A 24,175-nucleotide genomic window follows, 5' to 3' on the forward strand; every position below is an offset into this window, starting at 1 on the left:
ATTTAGGGACTGGACACAAATTACAAGGGGAAGGGGAGGATGTTTTGGTTGGAAGGTCACAATTTTTCATGCAAGTGTTTTGGAGAGGGTCAATATTTTTTGTGCAAGGACAATTCATGAACATACATATTCCAACGGTGGGGGAGGGCCCGGGGGAGGGGGGGGTGTAATTTTTGTGCAAGGTCTTTGCGGAGGTTCGCTTTTTCTAACACACTAGACCCGCTAAACACTATAAGAAAGCACCCCCTAGTTTATGTCCAGTTCCTTAGTAATAATATCTTACTTACTCGTCAAACAAAACAAAACAAAACAACAAAACAAAACAAAACAAAACAAAACAAAACAAAACAAAACAAAACAAAACTAAACTAAACTAAACTAAACTAAACTAAACTAAACTAAACAAACAAAACAAAACAAAACAAAACTAAACTAAACTAAACTAAACTAAACTAAACTAAACTAAACTAAACTAAACTAAACTAAACTAAACTAAACTAAACTAAACTAAACTAAACTAAACTAAACTAAACTAAACTAAACTAAACTAAACTAAACTAAACTAAACTAAACTAAACTAAACTAAACAAAACAAAACAAAAGCAGTTCTGATATTCCGTTGCCCGCTGGTCTTTGTAGTCGGAGTCGCTGCCAGACTCGTGACCGTATCGTCCCTAAGCTTATATTGTATGCCGAGTGGCACAGCTGCGAGAAGAGAGGGTCTTGGACAAGTCCCTCTCTTCTCGCTTCTAAGCCGCTCGCCCTCGGCATACATAAAACTATTAGGGACGATAGTCACGAGTCTGGCAGCGAGACTAGACTTTGTGTTGGTACAACTTGCAGTAACTGTGGCGGCTTTTCGCCGCTCAGTTTTTTAAAATACATATTCTGCTTTTTTATTTTTTCGACAATGTAAAAATGACAAATATTCCAAAATACATTGAAAAAGACGAAAATTATTGCGAAAAAGATAAAAATATTGCAGCCATACCATAGTCTAGTCACTGTTATTTGGTTATAACAAGCACGGATATGATGAACAACCACGCGTCGCGACTGCATTCGGATCTTAATCTGACTCTGAACTAGAAAATAATTTGACGTAGTCAATATGGCGGCTTACTTCGTAGAGGAATAAATGGACTTGGTATTTTTTGTGCTTATCCACAAATTCACGACAAGTGTTACAGTTTTATATTGCAGTTAATGATAATTGCGAGTGGCTGAGAAAAGGACGCACTATGATGGAAGGAACGGTGGTCAGTCGACGCGAAATCGACGAAAAACTTCGCCAGGTGGGTGCAGAGTAAATCATGTTGTCAAAATGTCAACGACAGGCCATCACTTCCTGAGTCCTACATACATCGTTCGTAAGCAGCAAAATCTTCAATCAGTTCTATAATCTTGATTTTTTTTAAATAACATATTAAAACTATGTTGCATATATTTGCACATTTTATGTCATTATATACTCACAAAAACGTCAAATTTCCATGGTAATAGACAAACAGTACAAGTTTGAGAGTTTTGACAATCGTACGAGTCTGTATGGATAGTCTGAACAATTAATACGTAGAATGATTGGTTGATGTTCTCGCTGGTTAGACTTTCGACGTAATTTGTTGTGAAATTTAGACAAATGTCAGAAATGTTTTGAATTCAGTATCCATACTCAATGTATGTTAATAATCATGTCCCAAATGGAGACCCTATGCCATCCCCCGCCCCACCCCCACACATACATGATAAGGCACACATGCACAAATGGATTTATCCCTATACTTGTATGGCTGTGTAGTCAGGAGCTCCTGGTTGTAGTGTACGTGTTGCTTCAGGAACCACAACATGCCATGCAAGCAGGGCTAAAATGAAACATACACAAACACATACGCACATACACACAGATGTTCAATTTTACAAGAAAAGAATAACGAATATTATGACATCTAGCTTACCTCCAAGTCTTGCCATGATGGTCTTCCAAGCTACAGGCTGGTGTATCATTTTTGTTGCTACTAATTTTACAGGAGTCCAACAACCTAAGTCAGCTGAAGGACAGTCTGAATAAAAGTGATCAGCTGACAAATAATATGGTAAGCAATCTTCTAATTCTGTATTTTGTTTATGAATGTTGGAAGTGAAGTTCAGTGATCATTATTGATTATACATGTATGTGTAATTAAACCTAAACACATTGAAAGCTTAAGGACAAAAAAAACTATCAATATATCATAATGTGTTATTTCCATTTTGCTCATGTACATTGAACTTTCTAATCATAAATCTCTATGTATAGCCAGGTAGTGAATGGTGAATTGTGGAATGTGAAACCGTTGACAACGTCCCCTCCATTTAGTTGTCTGCATGGTGATATTATATAGAATACAAGACCCATTTCAATGACACATAAATACAGTTGATCATGTGGAATGCGTTGTTGTATTCTTATTTTCAGGTCTCCATTTTGAGTTCATTTGAAAATCGTCTTCATAAGTTAGAAGCCACAATTGTACCTGTACACAAAGAAACAATTACACTACAACAACTCCAAGAAAGTATCCTTTAATAGTCAATTTATTTTCCAAGATGCATTGCATGATAGAGCATCACTTATGTTGTTACATTTAGTCTTTGTTTTGTCTTTATTACATTTGAAATAACATTTTCATCAGGAAATGATGGAAAGACATGATGTTGACCTCTTTGATTATGCGTAAACAAAGATTAAATGGCACCAATGGCAGAGAAGGATTTTACAGGTGAACCCAGGGTATCATTGTCATATGGTCAGGTGACAACCATCCCCCTGAGTAGCACATGCAAACCCCTTAGTGCTTACACAATACAGTAACTTGGCATTATATGGAGAGAGACACAATACATCTTAGAACTGGCAACAGGTCCATTGCTGTTAGTCTCACTTATACCTACAGATACATGTATGGATATATCTGATATTATTTAAGAATCTGATGGTAACTTTTTTCAATGGATTGTTAAGCTTAGTAATAGTTAGTTCTTATATCACAATCAAGGGTTTTAATAAATTACTGATGAGTAATGTTTTGCCTGTTCAGGTCAAAAGGACTTGTCAAACTGTCTCTTTGCTGGCTTAACTGCAGGGGGTGGGGGTGGGTGGGTGATGATGTGATTGTAGGGATAATGTAAGATGAAACGTTACTCGTAAATATGTGTGTAATTAGAACCCTTGGTTGTGATACAAGATTATTTACTATGTTTTACCAACCTGTGTAAAGCTTCCAGTCAGAATTGACACAAAGTCATGTTCAGACTGATTGCAGTGATTTTACCAACATTTTGATTCTTAGTATTACCCAACTTAGATTCTATCAGTCAGTGACCAAATAATAATAATCTTGCATTTGACAAAGCCATTAGTAACTAAATTGATTTATTCAATTGGCTAGCATCCCTTACATGAATGCCAGTTTCTCCTCAGTTTGGTTGAGTTCCGACATGGACAGGAATAGTCAGCACACATACCAGATTAAATATCCGTCAGTCTATAGCTGTATTTTTTTGTATCTTGATAAATCATGAATATTTTATACCCTGTTTTGATTAACACAAAAATAATGTACATTTATATCTACGGTAGTTCTGATATAATTGCTAACACAAGAGTAATCTCGTTCCCTAATTCTCATCCTTATCAAGACGTTTTAGACATCTGTTTTAGAAATTGTAGACTTTTTCCTCAACCATCTTACCAGACATTGAGAAAACACTCGCTTCATTTGACCATGTCATTAGTTATTATGAAGTCCCAAAAGCAGTGGAAGGAACCATTAGAGAAGGGTGAGGTTAAACTTGGATACTATATACTATATTCAAATTCTGATATCAGTTACACAAAAAAATACTTATCTAAATGAAAGGATTTACATTTACTAGTCATACAAGAAAATGTCGTATGACATGAAAAAAAGAATACACAAGGCTTATGTAAAATATTTCAATCTCCTGAACTAGTAACTAAACATGTGTATTGCAGAGAAAAATAAAGTTATTTGTGATTACACTGTCTTTCAGACCAAGTGGGAATATTGAGAAGTACCTAGAATGTATGGGCAAGATAGAAGACTCTGTTAGTTTCTTCACCGAAAATAATCCAGGAAGTCCTGAACTTTTGGCAGCCGTGAGTATCTGAAAATACATGACAGTAATTTTCATCAAAACAAACAAACAAACAAACAAGATTAAACATAGCTGTAGTAGTACCTGGAAGTTTTGTAGTGTTGAAGGTAGGAAAATGTAGTAAGGTGATACAAATTACTAGATTTTGTTTATACCAAAACATATATAAACAATATTTGATAAGGATAACGTTGGAAACATATTACCAATAAATTAGATTTTTTTATGGGTTTAGTGATAAGATGGTATATTTATTTTTCCTTCAGAAATAATTTGAATAAGTAAAGATGCATTAATATTTTCAAATTTGAAATTTGCATTTGTAGTTTATGTGTTATCAATCCTTTTAAAGCACTAAATATATAAACATGGTAGAAAGATAAAACAGACTGTAATATTTGTCATTTTCTTCACAGACGTCTCTATTTGAAGCAGGTAGAGAAGGGTTAGAAAGAGAATTTCGTACTTTGTTGACCAGACATAGTAAGCCTGTACCACCAGTTATGATATTGGATATGTTGGGCACTGATGAAGGTAGGAGAGTTGTGTGTCTGTCTCACTGACTGTGTTTGTGTTTGTTTGTTTGTTTGTTTGTGTTTGTTTGACTGACTGTGTGTCTATCTCTGTGTTGACTGACTTGCTGTCTGTAATCAACTGACTGAATTTCTTTCTCTTCATCTGAGTTTGACCGTCTTTTTAAAACTGACTGACTGACTGACTGACTGACTGACTGACTGACTGACTGACTGGCTGACTGGCTGACTGACAGGCTGACTTACTGAGTGGCTGGCTGACTGACTGACTGACTTACTGACTGACTGACTGACTGACTGACTGACTTACTGACTTACTGACTGACTGACTGACTGATTGACTGACGGACTGATTGACTGGCTGACTGGCTATGACTGACTTTCTCTTCATCTGTCTGTGCACTCAGTTGTCTGTGTTTGTCCAACTAACTGAATGTCTGTCTGTCTTACTGACTAGTTGACTCTTTCATGACAGATGCACTGACTGTCTGCTTTAGTAGTTGACAGACTTTGTGACTGACTCCATCTCTGTGAGATTAACTGTTTGTCTATCAGTCTGTACCGAGCATTCAACAAACCATAATGTAAATGACAACTCACTGTTACCATAGACTCTGGAGTGAACATATACCAATAACATTTATCATTCTCATCTTATTGTACATTGAATTATATATTACAGATATTGTTTTGGTGATAAGTGTATTGCATGATTGATAATGCCCTCAGATATCGTATCTTCTTTCTTGAATATCTGATAGATTTTTATGGGTAATTCGTAATATGCATATTTTCCTTCGGGGTATGGTTGATGTCCAGCATGGAAGCATGTAGACTTATCATCCTATTCCAACTGTTACCTTTCATGAATAAACAGACTTTGGTAGTCAAATTTTTGTCATGACAACATTTTTTTAATTCTGAAGCCATATCACACTATATTTATTTTGTTGTATTTTTCACATACTGTGAGATATATCAGTGGTGGCATCTCCTTGCTGTATGGCACTTTACAAGTGACTTGTAAAAGTACAGCATGGGTCAGTGACTGATGTACCTTACAATGTAAAGCCCATGTGTTGCTGGTGGTGGTGGTGTTTCCTTGCCCTGTGTTGTTTCAAATCTAAACGTATAGTTATGCAGAATCAAAATCTTCCCGATGAGCTAAATGTATTTTACAGTCGTTTTGACAAGCAGAATAATAGGCCTTATGTTAATGTAACTAGTACCGGTAATGACACTCAGGCTTTTACAATAACTGATACAGATGTAAGTCGTATATTTGCTAGGATGAATGTTAGTAAAGCAGCAGGTCCAGATGAAATAACTCCACGTCTGTTGCGAGCATGCTCTAGTCAACTCTCTACAGTCTTTGAAGGTATTTTTAATTTGTCACTTCGCCTTTGCAAAGTTCCGCATGTACTCAAAAAATCTATAATAGTACCAGTTCCGAAAAAACCTGCTGTAACTTGCCTTAACGACTACAGGCCAGTGGCTTTAACTTCTGTCATTATGAAGGTGTTAGAACGCTTGGTCCTACAATATCTCAAATCCATTCTTCCCCGATCACTTGACCCTTACCAGTTTGCCTACCGAGTTAATCGTTCTGTAGATGATGCTGTTTCCCTAACAATACATCATGTCCTTAACCATCTAGAAAATGCCAACACATATGCAAGAATTTTATTCATTGATTACAGTTCGGCCTTCAACACTATCATACCTACCAACCTCCACCAGAAACTGATATCACTCGGTATTAACAGCTCTTTATGTCACTGGGTTTTAGATTTTCTCTCAAACAGACCCCAAATTGTTAAGATCGGTTCATTTTCGTCCAAATCAATTACTCTTAGCACAGGTGCCCCACAAGGATGTGTTCTCTCCCCCATGTTGTATTCCCTTGTTACACATGATTGTACTCCAAGTGTCGATAGCTCCATGATCGTCAAATTTGCAGATGACACTACCGTCACTGGCTTTATAAAGAATAACAATGAGAGTGCATACCGAGAACAAGTAAGTCAGCTGGTTGGATGGTGTGGTGAAAATAACTTAGAATTGAATGTTGACAAGACCAAGGAAATTATTGTAGACTTTAGAAAACACAGTACGGAACACATTCCACTATCGGTTCACGGTAAACAGGTCGAGATTGTTGAAATGTTTAAGTTTCTTGGTACACTTATTTCAGATGATCTTAAGTGGGGAATGCATGTAGATAACGTCGTAAAGAAAGCCCGTCAGCGTCTTTTCTTTCTCCGTCGCCTAAAGAGTTTCGGTGTCAGCAAAACGATCATGGTCAAATTTTACCGTGCAGTAGTCGAAAGTATTCTCACATTCTCGTTCACTGTCTGGTATTGCAATATTACTAGTAGAGACCATGATAAGCTAAACAGTGTTGTTAAAACCGCGTCTTCAATTATTGGGGCAGACCTTCCTTCCCTTGAATCACTCTTTATCGATCGCACAATGAGGAAATCAAAATCAATAATCAAAGATGAATTTCACCCTGCAAACAATATGTTTGAATTACTGCCTTCTGGGTCACGGTATAGATCAATTAAATCACGTACAAATCGTTTCAGTAAAAGTTTCTACCCCACGGCCATACGCACACTAAACAGAGCATGATATACAGTTTTTAGCAGGTCTTTAGATCAGAACATTTTTTAGTCACTGCCTTTTTATTTGTGTCTGTCATTGTATTATATCCTAGTTTTGTATCTTCGTGTTTTGACTGCGAAACCACACCGACTTCCATTGTAAACTTTTTAAGTTTATATGTGGCAATAAAGTTATTATTATTATTATTTTCGCATATCAAGTGTGTGAAGCAATTACACTGAAATACTACTAACCTGTCAAAAATGTCTTAAGAGACCATCTTTTCTGTAGACTGTAAGGCATCATGTTAGTGGTGCAGAAATTATTGATAATAAGTCCCTAAAGAAGTGAAAACCACCGATGTTTTGAATGAATTCTTTTACAAAAAGTGGAAGTAAGATGACTGTGTACGACAAAATGAAACTTGAGAGAAAAAATAGTGACCTTTCCTTGTCTTGTGTCATAACACACACATAGCATAGTTTATATATGAAGCTCTACCACGGAAACTGTATCATCAATTTCAGTTTTTATAAAGGCACACTTTTGATTAAGCTTAAAATCTCAAAACGGTTGTCTGACAGAGCTATAGAAAAAGTTGGGCCAGAACAAAAGAATGACCCGCGTAATCCTTATTACGATAACACAAATGCGATGACCTGGGATTGAAACATTGCCCTTTAAAGGCCGTCTTTTGTGAAGCTAATAAAGTATATTTGTGATTGTTTATCTTTGTCACATCTTACTTTATATACTACAGTCTACTAACGTGATAGTGAAGCATCAGCAATGATGTACCACCACCCCTACTACTACTACCACCACCACCACCACCACCACCACCGACATCACAAACTTACCTTAAAGTCTATCTTTTCTATTGCATGATGTTATACATAAAATACTCTTCTTTCTATAATAGAGTTGACAGGGGATGATATACCTTTTGCATTAGAACAGTTACCAGGTTAGTTGGATGTGGAACTTTGATTTCATTTGATTTTGATTTTCATGTGTCTTGTGATATTGGGTATATCTATCTATGAATGCCATCATGTTCTATTCTGCATGTCATTGGTTCTGTGTATCAAGATAAATTCTCATTTTAAAGTTGAAATGATCTATTTAGCATTTGAAATTGAGGTGAGATTTTGATAGCATTTTTGTTATCAACGTGATAACTAGAATGATTTCTCTGTGTAAAATAATTGTATCTGATACATTTTTGTGATAAATAAATTCATTCACAAATGTTGCCTTTGAAAAAAAAGTTGATCATACCATATATACTTGTTCTACTTGTACATTATGTGATGAGAAAATTTATGTTACTATGGCAACTGAAATCCAACGCATTTGTTATTGTGATTTTCTTAAGTCTCTGGAAATTATCATTTCATTGATATGTTGCCATAGTAACATGATTATGCTATGCCAAGACGGTGTCACCATGGTTTCTGAATAATTGATGTCTCTTCTGCAGAGAGAACCATGGAGGAGTTGGCTGAGATAGCCAAGTGGTTGCTACGGAAACGCAATTTGGATTTCATGAATGTATACCATCAGATTCGATCTAATGTCTTACTGAGGTCCTTAGAAGGACTTAAAGACCATCTTCACAAGAAATCATCTGGCTCTACGGGTACGCCATATTCACCAGCTCCGGTAAGTGTCGTGTGAAGTTTATATAACTTTTACCGTCATCAATGACTCCTTATCAAGACTATTGGAGCTTTGACCATCTGTCCAGTACTGCTACATGTAGGAGAAATGATTATAGCATTTGGCTTGTAAAGCCACCACTAATTCTACGTCACAGATATGAAAAATGAAAAATACATATCATGGTTTTAGATAGAGATTAACTTCACTCATATTGCTATATTGTTAAAGGATTGGGATGCGAGCATTGTTGAAGGTTTATTCTGAGTGAAGTATTCACTGATGGCACTAGATGGGTGGGTGGGAAACTCAAAAATGACCCTTTTGCTTGGCATCCTTGAGTGAGTAACTAATCATACACACTTTACAGTATGTCATGTATATTGCCGCTTAGCTCACTGTGCTGTCTTCACTTTACTATATGTAAGGAATAACAACGTGTCTTCAAGTAACCTACCTTTACAGTTGTGAGATTAATGAGTATTTATGATGTAACATCTTGCAGAATATTATCGTTATGTGATTGGGTATTGAATAATCATTACACAAAGAAAATAAAAAGGTCATCATTTATTTGTCATTCATACTCTTGACTCAAATTAATAATTTCAGAATTTGTTCATATAATCTTTCAACAGCAAATGATTACAAATGTATTTAAAATAATGCTGAATTTCAAGTTGTATTTTTGGCGATAAATAAATCAATACGTGATTTGTTTGTCTTATGATTTTTAGGGCAGTGCAAAACACAAACTTGGTGTTAAAGATACTCCTAAGAGAAGTACACTGAAAAGACAGTAAGTGTCAATACTAAATTAAGTGTATAGATGGGTTGTTTCCACCTACTTCTTGTGTTATATTCTCACAGCAGTGTGATTATACTATCTCAGCCTGAGATTAAATTGACAGGAATGTGAATAGGCTGAATTGACAGGCTAGGAATGTGAGTACAGAGATAGAACTGTGGGCCCATGTTAAAAGTCTCACGTAGAACGACCTATTGTACATTCTGTACTTCATCATTTTGGGATAAAATTAAAGTGATGTGCATATGTTTCAAATACATGTAGCATATTCTTGTGGCAGGTTTGTGCAAAATTGATCAGAACATGGCATGATATTGGTGTGCATATGTTCATGTGCTTATGCCCATACATGCACGCACGCACGCACACACACACACACACACACACACACACACACACACACACGCACGCACGCATGCACACGCACGCACACGCACACACACACACACACACACGCACACACACACACACACATACATATGACCATTCACATGAATAGGAATTGCGCTCATTATATATAGTTGCCTTATAAGCTATATCTGGGTAGAGGAGTGGTCTTTGGCAAACAGATATCCTCATTAGCCATTATAGTGTGATCATGTTTCACTTTAACAAGTTAGTGGGAGTTCCAATACTGAATCAGAGAACATTTGAATTTCTCTTTTTGTACTTGTAGACTTATACAGAAGAAAGGATCATCAACCCTTCAAAAACTGGATGCAGGTAAAGTTACAATGATTTCTGTCTTTCTCAAATTCATATCTCTCTCTGGCAAATTTGTATCTGTTCAGGTCTTGGCTGTTTCTGTCGAAATAAAATCAGTGTTTGCCATGTTTAGATGAACGGTGTACAAAAAGTTCCTGCTACAATCAGATAAAAGTGGTCAAGTTGTCAGCAAAACCTGCTTTTCCAACTTTTTACTATTAAAAGTCTCACCATGAGCAATCAGTGTTAATGTCTGGTGTAATGATAACATGTACTTTGTAATCTGTTACATTTTACAGGGTACCGTCGAACATCACCGATGACTCCAGATATGAAATATGAAGATACCATGGAAGTGGATTATGATGCATTTATTACATGTGTCACTGCACTGCTCAAACTCATGCAGGTAACTGTACACCAGACTCAATACCAATATGAAAAAAAGAATCCTAAGAAATGGTGACCCAGCAACTTATGAAATAATATGGATTATAATATATTTATAATAAGTTAAAGTGGCCCAAATACTTAAAATAGAAAGTATTACAAACCATGTTAAAATGAAGAAAATGGTAGCAAAAACAGAAAGAGAAGGGTAAATGGGTAGTCAAGAAATATCTTGCCGCTAGTCTAGTGTGACCCCTGACATTGTACATTGTGAATGATAACAATGAGAGGATTCAGTCATCAATGGAACTGAAATACATAACTGAAAAAATATACACACAAAAGTCTATTCAGTACATGGAAAGTCTATACAACAAATGAAGAGTCTATACTAGTATATCAAATATAGAAAAGTCTATATTAGATGACCTCACCATCTAATGTAATCTAAAATAGAGTTTCTACATATTCACATACAGATGTAAACATGTCATCCAAGAATTATTGTCGCAATATAATGTGGACGGGTTATATTACCCATTTGCAGGGTGATTTGTGATAGTTTAATTTTATCCGTTCATGGCTTGTTTGTGTTGAAATTCATTGTATCTGTACCGATCTCAAACATTATAGTTACAAGTGCAGTACAGTGTACACCAAGAAATGAAGAAATGAAACAATTCTTTATACCTTGTGTATTTCTTCCATACAGAGTGAATCCCAACTTATGACATCCATTATTCCAGAACAACATCAGAGGAAAATATTTGACGTGTTGATTCAGCCAGGATTTGAGAGCATTATACAGGATGGAGAGGTAATAGACAGTTTATATAACTCAAAACACATATTATGTACAATGTAAATAATCATGTTTTTACATGCAGGTAGAAGAACAGTGAAATAACTGTATTAAAATAATTAATGTTATCACAAACAGTGGAGGATTTAATGCTCTAAAGACACAGCTAGCCGCCCTTGTGGTTTCATTAGTATCTTGATATCCTAATCTTGAATAATTAAGAGTATTATGAATAGTACTGGCTTTTCAGTACAAGTAACGAACAAGCCTCGGTCCAATCACGTTTTGTCCAAAATTGTATATACCTGTATAAATATCAACTTTCTGTAGCAATACACGCATTTCAAAGACATTCACACGTCCACACATACAAAATTTATTACCAAAATCACCAGCTGCTCACTGTTGTCATGGATTTTTTCATAAAGGAATCACTGCGTTGTTCACTGTACGCATTCAAGTTTGACAATAACCTCCATGAAGTTAGGAGGCTGTGTATGCACATGTTGTGCCTTTTAAGTGACAATAATTGCATAAAGACATTGCCTGTATTTATCATAGTGTCAGCAGTATGTATGCAGTTATTGAAAAATGAAAATGAAATATGATCATAATAAATAGTAAGTTCTAATTATTGTCATTTTAAAATGTCTGGAATGAATGGGACATTTTAATGAAACAAAAATTCCATTAATAATACATGAGAATTCTTCAACTTAGGATTAGAACGGAAGGTGCAAACAAAATAGTTGTCTTTCTTAAAATAGTTTTGTCTTTTGTAATGACACAATGTCACACGCGTTCAATAAACAAACTTCTTTCATTTCAGCTCTGACAACTAACTTTTAATTGTCAGAGATTTAGGACAAAACCTCCTCTCCCCTCCTTCTAAATGAATACTCACAAGTCGACATCAAGATATTTATATATGATGTAAACCATGATGAAAATTGTAGCGGCCACACCACTATCATTGTAATGTAAAAATATCAAAAACGCACTGTATATCACATTAGCAGTAAATTTTAATCAACTTATCAACATCTCACTAGTAAATAGATAACCTGTTTTTGTTGAAGGTGGGAAAGTTTTCTAAATTTGGTTAGAAGTGGGAAAATGAAGTTGATGCCAGACCCCCTAGCTCCCTAAACCTAAGTTTGTTTGTTCAGCTTGTGTGACATCATGTGATCATCTCTTTGAAGAGGTTTGATTTTAGCATGTTCTGTATCCAGTGTGTATGCTATAATGTACGCCAGCAAAGAACAGATACAACACAACCTGAGTGTCATCTATATACTAGTGGTAAGGTCAAGACACAAATCTTGATGTGGAGTTACTGTTATGTATTGTGTTTCACTCCATTTCAGAGTACTGTTCTGTCAGTGAAGAAAAGTATTGTCAAACATGACTACTCAGCCGTACTACCATTATTACCAATATTGAAACATCTAAGAACTATCAAACCAGATTTTGATGAAACGTTACAGGTAAAACATGCACACTTATCTCTCTGATTCACAACTTTTCTTGGTCATATTTTGATAGGATTTTGACAAGTTTTTCTTTGACAGCAGAAATATTGAAGGGTCATCGAAAGACTCAGATATGATACACATTTTCTGTTCCCCAAGAACAATTTAGATAGATAAGAAACAGGTTTTCACAGACCACTCATTACAAATATAAACAATGCCATCCAACCCCAACTGATATACACAGACACACACAATGTCCTTGGAACAAACAAACTATTTTAATGTTATCACATTGCAGGTTTAGATTTTGACAAATGCAAATTGTCGATAGCAGTCTGTTTGCATGGTTCCCCATGGTGACATGTGTGTACACATACAGTGCCTGCTTGTCTGCAGGAGTGTGGTGTCATTTATATTGTAATGAGTGGTCTGTGTGAAGCCTGTTTCTTATCTATCTAAATTGTTCTTTGGGAACATAAAATGTGAATGATATACATAGTCTTTGGTGACCCTTCAATATTTCTAATGTAATTTATACATAAGGTGGAAGGAAAAAGTATATCATTAGAATTACTGTGTGATTCAACTTATAATAATTTGGAGTCATTTTCAAAAATTGATGTAATGATACATATAAAAATAACAATATTGTGAGACAGGGAATTCTGTCTGGATCATGAGTGTCATATTAAGTTGAACAAATATGAATTAATAATATTGATTATTTGATGCTCACATAGCTATTGATATACATAATTATTTAACCTGACTAGTAAATGTATTTGTTATTTATAATTACTATATATTGTTAGGAATAAAGTTATTATAGTTTGTACAAATTGTGAAATACTTTCAAATTTACACTGTTACTTGGTCAGTATAACTATTTAAACTGGCGTACACATTGTTTTTTGTCATCACAGGGAACTGCACCAAAAACAAGGGGTAAGCTAGCCCAGCTGTGTGCAAGTATGGAAGCCACTGGAGCCAAAGGACTTGAAGAATTCTTTGAAATTATCAAGGTATGGTTGTTCTACCTCAGGGCTAACTTATTCAGGTGATAGTCAAAAGTGTTTTGTGTACAATTGCGCACACACACACACACACACACACACACACACACACGCACACACATGCACACATACAGCATGCACACACGCACACATGCATGCACACATACATACACACACTCATAGACTGAAGATATTTGAATATAAATTGAATGAAAGTTTATTGATTTATGTATGTATTACTTTTAGAGTGATCCTGATAAACAGTCCAACATGCCAAAAGACGGTACAGTCCATGAACTCACTAGCAATGTAAGTATATCTATCGTACAGTCCATGAACTCACTAGCAATGTAAGTATATCTATAGTACAGTACATGAACTCACTAGCAATGTAAGTATATCTATGGTATAGTACATGAACTCACTAGCAATGTAAGTATATCTATGGTATAGTACATGAACTCACTAGCAGTGTAAGTATACCTATGGTACAGTCCATGAACTCACTAGCAATGTAAGTATATCTATGGTACAGTCCATGAACTCACTAGCAATGTAAGTATACCTATGGTACAGTCCATGAACTCACTAGCAATGTAAGTATATCTATGGTACAGTCCATGAACTCACTAGCAATGTACAAAAATGTAAGTATACCTATGGTGCAGTACATGAACTCACTAGCAATGTAAGTATACCTATGGTGCAGTACATGAACTCACTAGCAATGTAAGTATACCTATGGTGTAGTACATGAACTCACTAGCAATGTAAGTATACCTATGGTGCAGTACATGAACTCACTAGCAATGTAAGTATACCTATGGTACAGTCCATGAACTCACTAGCAATGTAAGTATACCTATGGTACAGTGCATGAACTCACTAGCAGTGTAAGTATATCAACACTACTGTATGGATTGTCAGTGTCTTATCTGATCTAGACAAAATAACCTGACAGATTACTGGAAGTTAGTACTAGTTTGAAAAAGTATAACATGCGCTGACCGGGCCATCATCAGTGGACAGGTTATCTGAAAGGCAACTTGCTACTCAAAGTTCAAAGGTTATAGAGTGAACAGGATACATTAAAGTCAGGAATTTCAAATTTATCATGGAATTTATTGATCATCTTGGTATTTCAAGAAATTGAAAGGTTTACATCTGTGAAATATTCTCACAACCAGTCTAGCAAAGTTTCTGTTGCACCAAGTGAAATGTCTGTGTGATACATGTCTTTCACAAAATACCCACCAAACTCAAGGAAACTTCTCAAAATAACGAGCATGATTTGTTATTTTATTTTTGTCACCAGGCTATAATTTTCCTTGAGAGTATATCACTAGACTATGTAGAGACTGCAGGTGCCATGTTAGCTGGTGGAGCAGGTGTTAAAGGTAGGAATACTACATAATGATTTGACTAGAGAGACACAATCAATTGTTGTAGAACATTTTTTGGGGAAAGGGGTTGGATGGAAAGGGCTTAGGTGGGGGGGGGGGGGTTGGATCTTGGATGGGGAGAAGCGGGAGGGGGTCGGATGGAAAGGGGTTAGGTGGGGAAGGGAGGTTGGAACTTGGATGGGGAGGAACGGAAGGGGGTTGGGTTGGATGGGGAGGAGGGGTTAGAAGTGAGGACTAAGTTTTAAGAGAGAATACTTTATTTGTCAAAAATGATATGTCATTTCTGATAATACTATGAATATTACTTTTTAAAGTCTTCCACTCCTTTGAATTGTTTATGTTTACCCCCCCCCCCCCCCCCCCCCCGAGAAAAAACCCAAAAAAACAACAACAACAACAACATAATGAAGACACTCAAATGTTAAAAGGGAACCATGTGGGGCTGATTTTATCCTAGCTGCATTTCTCATGCCTAGAAAAGTGAAAACATAATTTCTACAAAACCTCTTTACAATAGACATTTTTGGCTTGGCAAACTGGATTACAGAGACTTACTGTACACAGAGATAGCTGCATCAGGGATATAAACAAAAGTTAGTAGTTTCACAAGATATCAACTATATCTCTTCTTTCTTTCAGAGTCTGGTCAAGCAACTCCTGAAGCAAACAAGAAAAGAGTTTCTATATATATCAGTAAGTTTTCTTTTTAGGGCGTAATAGCCAGTAAATATATTGATCTAAGGCCAACATTATTTTAGATATACCCACTGCCACTTGGAAAAAAAATATAACAAGGGACCACAAGCTACTCTTTGGATTAGGCAAGATGTACATGTAACTTATATGTGTGAACAACTGCTTATATGTTGATAAACTACCTGGGTTGGATTTTCCAAATGCTCCTAACAGATAAACAAACGTATCCGTTGCACCATAGACCCTACACCCTTTCGTGTAGGGTCTATGGTTGCACATGTACAAAAACCTACTTCCGTAGCGTGGGCACCTAGCCTGGTTGCACCTTGGGCTTTAACCAGTACTTCTGTTATGCCTTCAAGTCATTGATGACACATATTTCAATTTATAACTTTGTCAGGTATCTGTTATCATATTTGTACTGACTTGTTACAATGCATTCTCAGCTGCCTCTCCCATCCTACTAACAATGTTCATATTTTACATAAAGACAATCTGACCATACACAAAGCCACTAATGTTTTCAGCATGGCTGATCCCACACTTTTCATGGTATGAATATGTATTTTCATGATTATGTAAGTTTTGAAACTTACATATCGTTTTCTTTTCTTTTCTTCACCATAGCTAAAGTGTTAGGTGCTTTGGGACTGAATCTTGACCAGAAAACTAAGACATATGCAGACTCACACCTTGGTGCTATATTCTTACTCAACAACTACCACTACATTCTCAAGTCCCTCCAAAGGTATGTCATTTCACCCCAGCTATACAATGGTTTAATCCACAGTAATATTCTTAATACTCAATAACTACCACCACATCCTCAAGTCCCTCCAAAGATATGTCATTTCACCCTAGCTATACAATGGTTTAATCCACAGTAATATTCTTGATACTCAATAACTACCACCACATCCTCAAGTCCCTCCAAAGATATGTCATTTCACCCCAGCTATACAATGGTTTAATCCACAGTAATATTCTTAATTAAACAATAATGTACGCCCTCCCAGCCCATAATGGACGAAAGCAAACTTTGAACGACATAATGGATGAGGTGACAGCCGAGCCCATTATGGAGTGCAAAGTTTGCTTGAGTCCATTATGGACTGGGAGGGCGTACATTATTGTTATTATTTTATAGTTTTGCCAATTCCAGTGAATTTGTAGACCGAGAAACGCAAAACAACGTATAATATACACAGCGCTGAACATCGTCTGCCATGTTCGGCCCGGAAGCTGAATACTAATCATAGCGACACACGTACGTATACGTACACACACATATACACTTCAATGAACTGCTGTGAACACAAATTTGTTTCATTTTAATTTCAATCTTTTAAAAAAAAAATTCTTATGGTGTTTACCCCATATTTTCCCTGTTCTTAAATACCCACACCTTACGGACATAAGCTTGTATTGTTATGCTCGTTCCGGGGCCGCGATGCCCAATAACGGAGTACATTATCAGTAATAATGTACAGCGATGACGTCACAAAATTCACTGGAATTGGTAATGCTATAATATAATACTCAATAACTACCACCAAATCCTCAAGTCCCTCCAACGATATGTCATTTCACCCTAGCAATACAGTTGTTCGATCCTCAGTCATATTCTTACTCAACAACTACCACTACATTCTCAAGTCCCTCCAAAGGTATGTCATTTCACCCTACCAATACAATGGTTTGATCCACAGTCATTTATCTTTACTTATTTATTTTATCTTCTTTTAGTTGAGTAGTAAGTATTTTCATGTTCACAATTTCATTCCTCCGTTAGGTCTGGGATGATCAAATTAATCAAAAAGAATAATTCTAATGTTGAGAATTACTATGAAGAGACCATTTTGGAACAAAAGAGACAGTACTCAAAAAGGTATGGAATACTGTATATTTGTAAATAAGTAATGAATGAATGAACAATAACAAATATACTGGTATTTGAAATTAGTAAATACTGTAAGTGAATATCAACTTCACATTAATCAAACCTGTATGATAAAAAAGTTGACAATACCTTCATTCAGCTGCTATGATACAGGTATATGATGAGTCTGGTTCTCTCACAATTGAACACATACATGTATTTTCAGTTTGATATATGGTCTGAAAAGATCCTTCATAATTTATGGAACCATGCATAATCGTACTCAATATTTTGAACTCAGAAGAATCATAATAAAATTTACTTTTTTTAATAGTTGATTTTCAACAACATTTGTCGTAATTTTTACCAAATGTTGTTACAGCCTGGGAAGTTGTTGGTAATTAGTGGCATTAGCACATGATAAATACTATAGTCCAATGTAGGTGAATTTCTGTCAACACCTGCATTCAGGAGGTGACATTTTAAATTTACTGGCATTTGAAAAGTGAAATTTCAACTTTAGCTGCTTTTGACAGACAAATTGTGAAGCCCACTTGGATAGTAACTATTTTCGTGATGAGGAATCTTTTTATTTGCATTAATATGAACATTGTCATTCAACAAAATTGATGATTATTTGTATTCAACAAATAAACATGGCATTTGTCACAAAGAATTAAAAATTTGATATACATTATTTTACTTTGCTCCGAAGTTTTAGATTTTAGGAGCATTTTGTTCCCAAAAAATTCAGGAGCTAATTAATCCTGAAAAATCTTGCTCAAAGAGTTAACTTCCTCGGCTGTGTTATCTATGTACAACTTATCAATTATGCATAATGGTATATTTACTCAAACATGTAACAATTCCTAGAGGGATTACTAAACACTACAAAACTAAATATATGAAATAAAAAGTACTATTATATAATTCTATATGTCTTTTCAGTTGGAGTAAAGTGTTAACGTACATACTAGAGGTACATAAACCGACGTCATCACAGAGAACCAGTACACCAGATCTAGGTGGACATACTAAACTCAAAGACAAAGACAGACAAAATATCAAGGATAAATTCAAGGTATGGTCACTGTCATTATTACCATCACACCAACACAACCACTATAACCAAATCAATTTCTCATTGTTCCTGTATTCTTCTAAAGTTAATTCTGAGAAATCGATGTTGTTAGTCATTTTCATCAGTTATTTGCCTAAAACTATATCCATAATTTGTTTACAGCTAGCATCACTATGATTTAGAGTTAGCAAGTGTGATACTTGTGTTTTGCATTGGCTCTCTGACTGTAGCATCTAATATGTTATCAAGCCAGCATGTTACTTACCAACACTCACTCAACAAGTTTTGTTCATTGTTCTATGTTTTCTGTGTGTGGCGTCTAAAATTTACAGTAAAATGTGTTTTGCTTTTTCATGTGCAGGGCTTTAACACAGAATATGAAGACATTTACAGGATCCAGAAGGCCTACGCCATTCCTGATTCTGAACTGAGAGAAAGTCTTATCAAAGACAACAAGGAATTTATACTGCCAATTTACAAACTCTTCAGAGAAAAGTAAGTATAAAAAGTGTGTTCATTTAGAAGTAAATTGTACAAAATTGTAAATGTTAATAAATAATGCATTGAAATGGATATTGTACATTTACATTGGATGATCAGAAAATACCTAAATACATATAAGAATGAATGTTCATGGACTCTAGGTTCATACTTCGTAATGAAAATTTCTATTCACATACTATTACTAGTCAAAAAATTTCTTAGAAGTGAATCCCAAAATGCTGCTGACATCTCGTCTGCACCATCAAAGGTGTCATCATTAGTGATGTTGATGAGATGTCAGTGAAAATTTAGGATTTACTTGCAAGAAATTTTTTAACTCTGTGAGTAGAAATGTTCATTATTTCCTAAATAGTATGTTGATAAAATAGCAAAATGTATCTGGTAAATGCAAAATATGGAAAACCATAAACTTAATTACTACTGATGTCACGTTAGTGCCCACTGACTCTGTTTGATAAAACCACACAGAAACCAATAAAAAAAAATGGACATTTTACATTTTCATACAGTAAGATTGCAATATCTTGCCACATTTTGTCTAAATGAAGTCAACCATATAAACGTACTGCAATTAGACGCAGAAACTCGGTCGCCAATGATTTGTTGTCTGCATTTGATGTCTGCATGGTAGCACATTAATTCATGTTATTTTAGACAAAATGTAGCAAGAAACTGTATTCATTCTATCTTGCTACCTTAAAATATAGCATGTCCTGTTTCTTTTTGGTTTCTGCGTGGTTGTATCAAACAGAGCCAGTGAACACTAACTGTTACACTAACGATTACTAGCATGAAAGGGGCAGTACAAACAGTAACCCTAGATCCCAGTATGCAGATGAAGTTGTAACATTTGCATAAATGTGATGCATGAATGAGCACCAGTGGGGGCCACCCATAAAAAATGTTGTAGTTTATACATGTATATATTGCAGCCTGTGTATATCAGCTGAAACTTCTCATTGAAACAAATTCTTCTTCAAAGTCATCTATATTCCTCTAAGAAGTCCATGTTTTCTTGATGTTGCTATGACAATTTTGACTTGATGACAAACTTTAATCATTTTTTTCAGAAGGGCCATTTATTGTTGGAATAAAATTTAGAGTCAAGTAGAACAGCTATTTCCAAGTTCAAGATTATGAATGTATTTTTAATCAACATGAATATTGATTATTGAATTTATTTGTTCCTCAGATATGCTACAGTTCAGTTCACTAAGAACCCCGAAAAGTACATCAAGTATAGCGAAGAACAAGTCAAGCAAATGATGGATAAATTCTTTGATACTTCAGCGTAGTAATTTCATTAGCTCTATCTCATCGCCGCAATACTTAGCTTAGCTGTCACATCATTCCAGAAAGTGCTATAGGACAATTTTAGACATTTATATGAGTCAGTCTGCCTACACTTTCAGAGGTTTCCTAGGCAACCTGCATATGCTATGCAGAAATCTGTCATTTAAAATGCATTATCTGAAAAACTAGACAAGATATTTTCATATTATCATAAACAGTTACTGAATTATGAACATATCTTGTTAATTTGTCAGTTCACAATATATAAATGGCTGTATAAAAATGGAGTTATGTATGTGATCTGTTCAGGTTTCACTTATTCTATGCTGTCACTTATTGTCCGAACTGAGCATGCTGAGATGCAAAGGATTTTGGGATCATTTGTAGTATCAGTAATGCCTAACCTAGGATGATTGCAAGGAGAGTCTACCCATGATGGTCAGGGGGAACTCAAGACTAGATTACATGTGGTTACAGAAAGTGTGACAGAGTTGTACCATACGGTAGTTAATTCACTATTGTCAATGAAATGATTATACAATTCCCATAATGCACTATTCAAGATGGTTGGTTTGCAAGGGATAAGTATGCAAATACATATCCCTGTGTATGTGATGTGACATGAGGCATTTACTTGATGTTACCTTACACATCAATTTACATGTTATAAGCTACTAGTATTACCTGACATATACTAGACTATCAAAATCAATGAAACAGCACTTCAGATGCATCATTGGTGGTTATATCATCAAAGTGTAACCCTTTCAGAGAAGGTGCAATCCATGTATCCATGTACCAGGGTGTATCTTCAAAAAGTGAACAATATCTTGCCAAGAGTTTGGGAACAGCTTGTAAAACCTTTCCATAATAACTGAGAACAAAGATAGCTTGGAATCGTAACTAAATTTGTGTCTAAGTAGGCTATTATAAGGAAGCTTTGTACATTGAAACTGAACAACAAGAATCTTAAAAAAACAAGCAGAACATGTGAAGTTTGCAGTACTCATCTTGAATAATCAAGGAATTCCAACAATTATCATATCTCTTTGTGTATTATTTTAAGATATCATAGTTGGAGACCTGCCATTCTTCAAGATTGGAGGAATTTAGACTATTTGTAGTTCATGTTGGTATGCTGCAATGTTTTTTCCTGAGTAACAAAGACATTCAAAGTTCTCTGTAGAGTTCCAACTCCCCTTACTATACTACCCTTATGATAGATTTAACCCTTGTATATTAAATATTCCTACAGTGTGCAATACTTCAACAATTTCTACAAATAAGTAGATCTGGTAGTTAATCATGCAAATTATATGCATAATAAATGTTATGTAAATACAACAATTTGTCTGAAATTTGTGAACCTGTTGTGTGTAGCATTTGTGTGTTGCATAGGAGTGTATGATTCTGTGCATATTGGTATGTAAGTGTGCATGCAAGAATCAGTGGTGGGGGAAGGCATCAAATGTCACAAAAGGAATTACTTTAGGGAAAAAAGAAAACGAATATTGCCCACTGTATGCAAACTGAAGTCCCTATGGGTCATTAGTGCATAGCACACGACATGGTCTAGGCCAATCACTTTAGGCTGTATGAAAGCTAATGTATGTATCTATGTATGTATTAACCTTTCTAATGGAATCAAATATGTGTGTATATGTGCATGCATGCATATATGTATGTATGTATGCATGTATGACTCAAAAGACCTTAAAATCAGCAATGAAAGTGTGTAGAGAACTGTCAGAGAAATACTATGAATTTAAAAGTTTGAAAAGTAGGACTATATTTATTTGTATAAAAACAGACAATGCACAACATTACACTAACCCTTGGTGTAATAAAGTTTGTTTCTCTTACTTTCTGTACACTTGCATATACATGTGGTATGGATATGTAGCCCACTTTAATACGTGGCCTGGGTATGATTTAAAGTCAAATATGGACATCTGTTGAGCGTCAACAAAACACATAGAAGATAATAGTAGTTACTACTGAACCAACACAACACACTTCAATCACTTACATGGAATATATCATGGAAACATATATAGATTAAACACATGGCAAGTTTGGGACATCTCCAAAATGTCACCGAAATTCGCATTCAGTCTTATTGAAAAAATGACTATGTATTTCAGAAATTACAATTAAGGCATATCTGTAAAGGTGATAATAATCATAATACTGTTGTGAGAATTATTGCTTCCATGAACCCTTACATACCACCATTGATGTTGGGCTTCAAATAAACATATTCTGTTATACACATAAAAACTCTAGCACGTGGAAGTATACATCTCCCAGACATTTGAATATAGAATATATATGTAATTTCTGGTTGTGATAGATGTATATCTTCCTAGTTTATGACATACATACTTACACCGAGTTTTTTTCAGTTATTGAAGTTCATTTCATTTTGTAAACCAATGCTACTTTGATATCAAGGATACACCACAATCGTTTTATTCGTCTATTTACAAATAACCTTTGTCTCAAGCTGTGGTATATAAGTACTGTTCTTGGTTTGACGTCATAACTATGAGGGGTGTTGGCTAACCATTACGAAGGAAACTAATGCAAAAACACATTCAAATTGAATGCATGAAATTCGGAAATGGTAAATATTTCAAGATAATCAGGTTATGTTGAAGAAGGTGACATAAACGTGGATTGAAAGATTTTGCTATGTACTGTGCAGTAATAAATCTGACGTTCAGCCAATTTGAACAAGTTAGCATTAGAGTGAGTGTGGTTTTCAATTTCTTGTGATTAGCAGCTGTTAATGCCTCTCGTCAAATCTCTTGTTGGAGACTGAATCCCATGGCCAGTCTGAATCGTGTGTTATGGCTATGTCATGACAATTCACCTCAAAATCACAATTAAGTATCGGCTATGTTCAACAAATGTCTTGATGTTGACATTGACCTTGAAGACGAAGGTCAATTTGAATATTGTGAAGGTAGATTACCTTTGTAGGGGGGGGGAGTCATGTAATTACCAAGAAATTATTTCATCTTTTTTGGTCTCGCAATGTATTACTGACTCCTAAGTGATTATTACCTCTAGATAAATCATGAATATTCAGTGTGTGTGTGTGTTAAGTCCCATGATGCAACAGTATAGCACAATAGAGAACAATAGAGCTGAAATGTAGATT

At 35.3% G+C, this 24,175-nt stretch overlaps 1 protein-coding gene across 2 annotated transcripts; it reads left to right on the forward strand.

Annotated features, from left to right (window-relative positions):
* The first annotated feature begins 1,118 nt into the window (after window positions 1–1,118).
* Window positions 1,119–22,301, forward strand: LOC144435986 (exocyst complex component 7-like). 2 transcript variants are annotated; one of them, XM_078124642.1, is made up of 22 exons: window positions 1,119–1,295; window positions 2,028–2,093; window positions 2,456–2,555; window positions 3,735–3,819; window positions 4,054–4,159; window positions 4,575–4,692; window positions 8,221–8,265; window positions 8,782–8,963; window positions 9,698–9,759; window positions 10,445–10,491; window positions 10,773–10,882; window positions 11,576–11,680; window positions 13,033–13,152; window positions 14,064–14,162; window positions 14,400–14,462; window positions 15,469–15,550; window positions 16,196–16,249; window positions 16,880–17,000; window positions 18,045–18,140; window positions 19,080–19,212; window positions 19,574–19,707; window positions 20,909–22,301. In XM_078124642.1, exons 1-22 carry the CDS (start codon window positions 1,242–1,244, stop codon window positions 21,009–21,011), a joined length of 2,085 nt encoding a protein of 694 aa, XP_077980768.1. In that variant the 5' UTR covers window positions 1,119–1,241; the 3' UTR covers window positions 21,012–22,301. The 2 variants fall into 2 exon arrangements, with proteins under 2 accessions (XP_077980768.1, XP_077980769.1); XM_078124643.1 differs by lacking the exon at window positions 8,221–8,265.
* Window positions 22,302–24,175: the final 1,874 nt, after the last annotated feature.

This window comes from Glandiceps talaboti, chromosome 5 (assembly GCF_964340395.1).
Source record: "Glandiceps talaboti chromosome 5, keGlaTala1.1, whole genome shotgun sequence".
NCBI lineage: Eukaryota > Metazoa > Hemichordata > Enteropneusta > Spengelidae > Glandiceps > Glandiceps talaboti.

Bases quoted from the DNA above. Each gene is read 5' to 3' on its own strand.
- LOC144435986 (XM_078124642.1), top strand. From the start codon at position 1,242: ATGATGGAAGGAACGGTGGTCAGTCGACGCGAAATCGACGAAAAACTT. The intron at 11,681-13,032 runs GTAATAGACAGT...ACTCCATTTCAG, and splicing joins GCATTATACAGGATGGAGAG to AGTACTGTTCTGTCAGTGAA. The intron at 19,708-20,908 runs GTAAGTATAAAA...TTTGTTCCTCAG, and splicing joins TACAAACTCTTCAGAGAAAA to ATATGCTACAGTTCAGTTCA.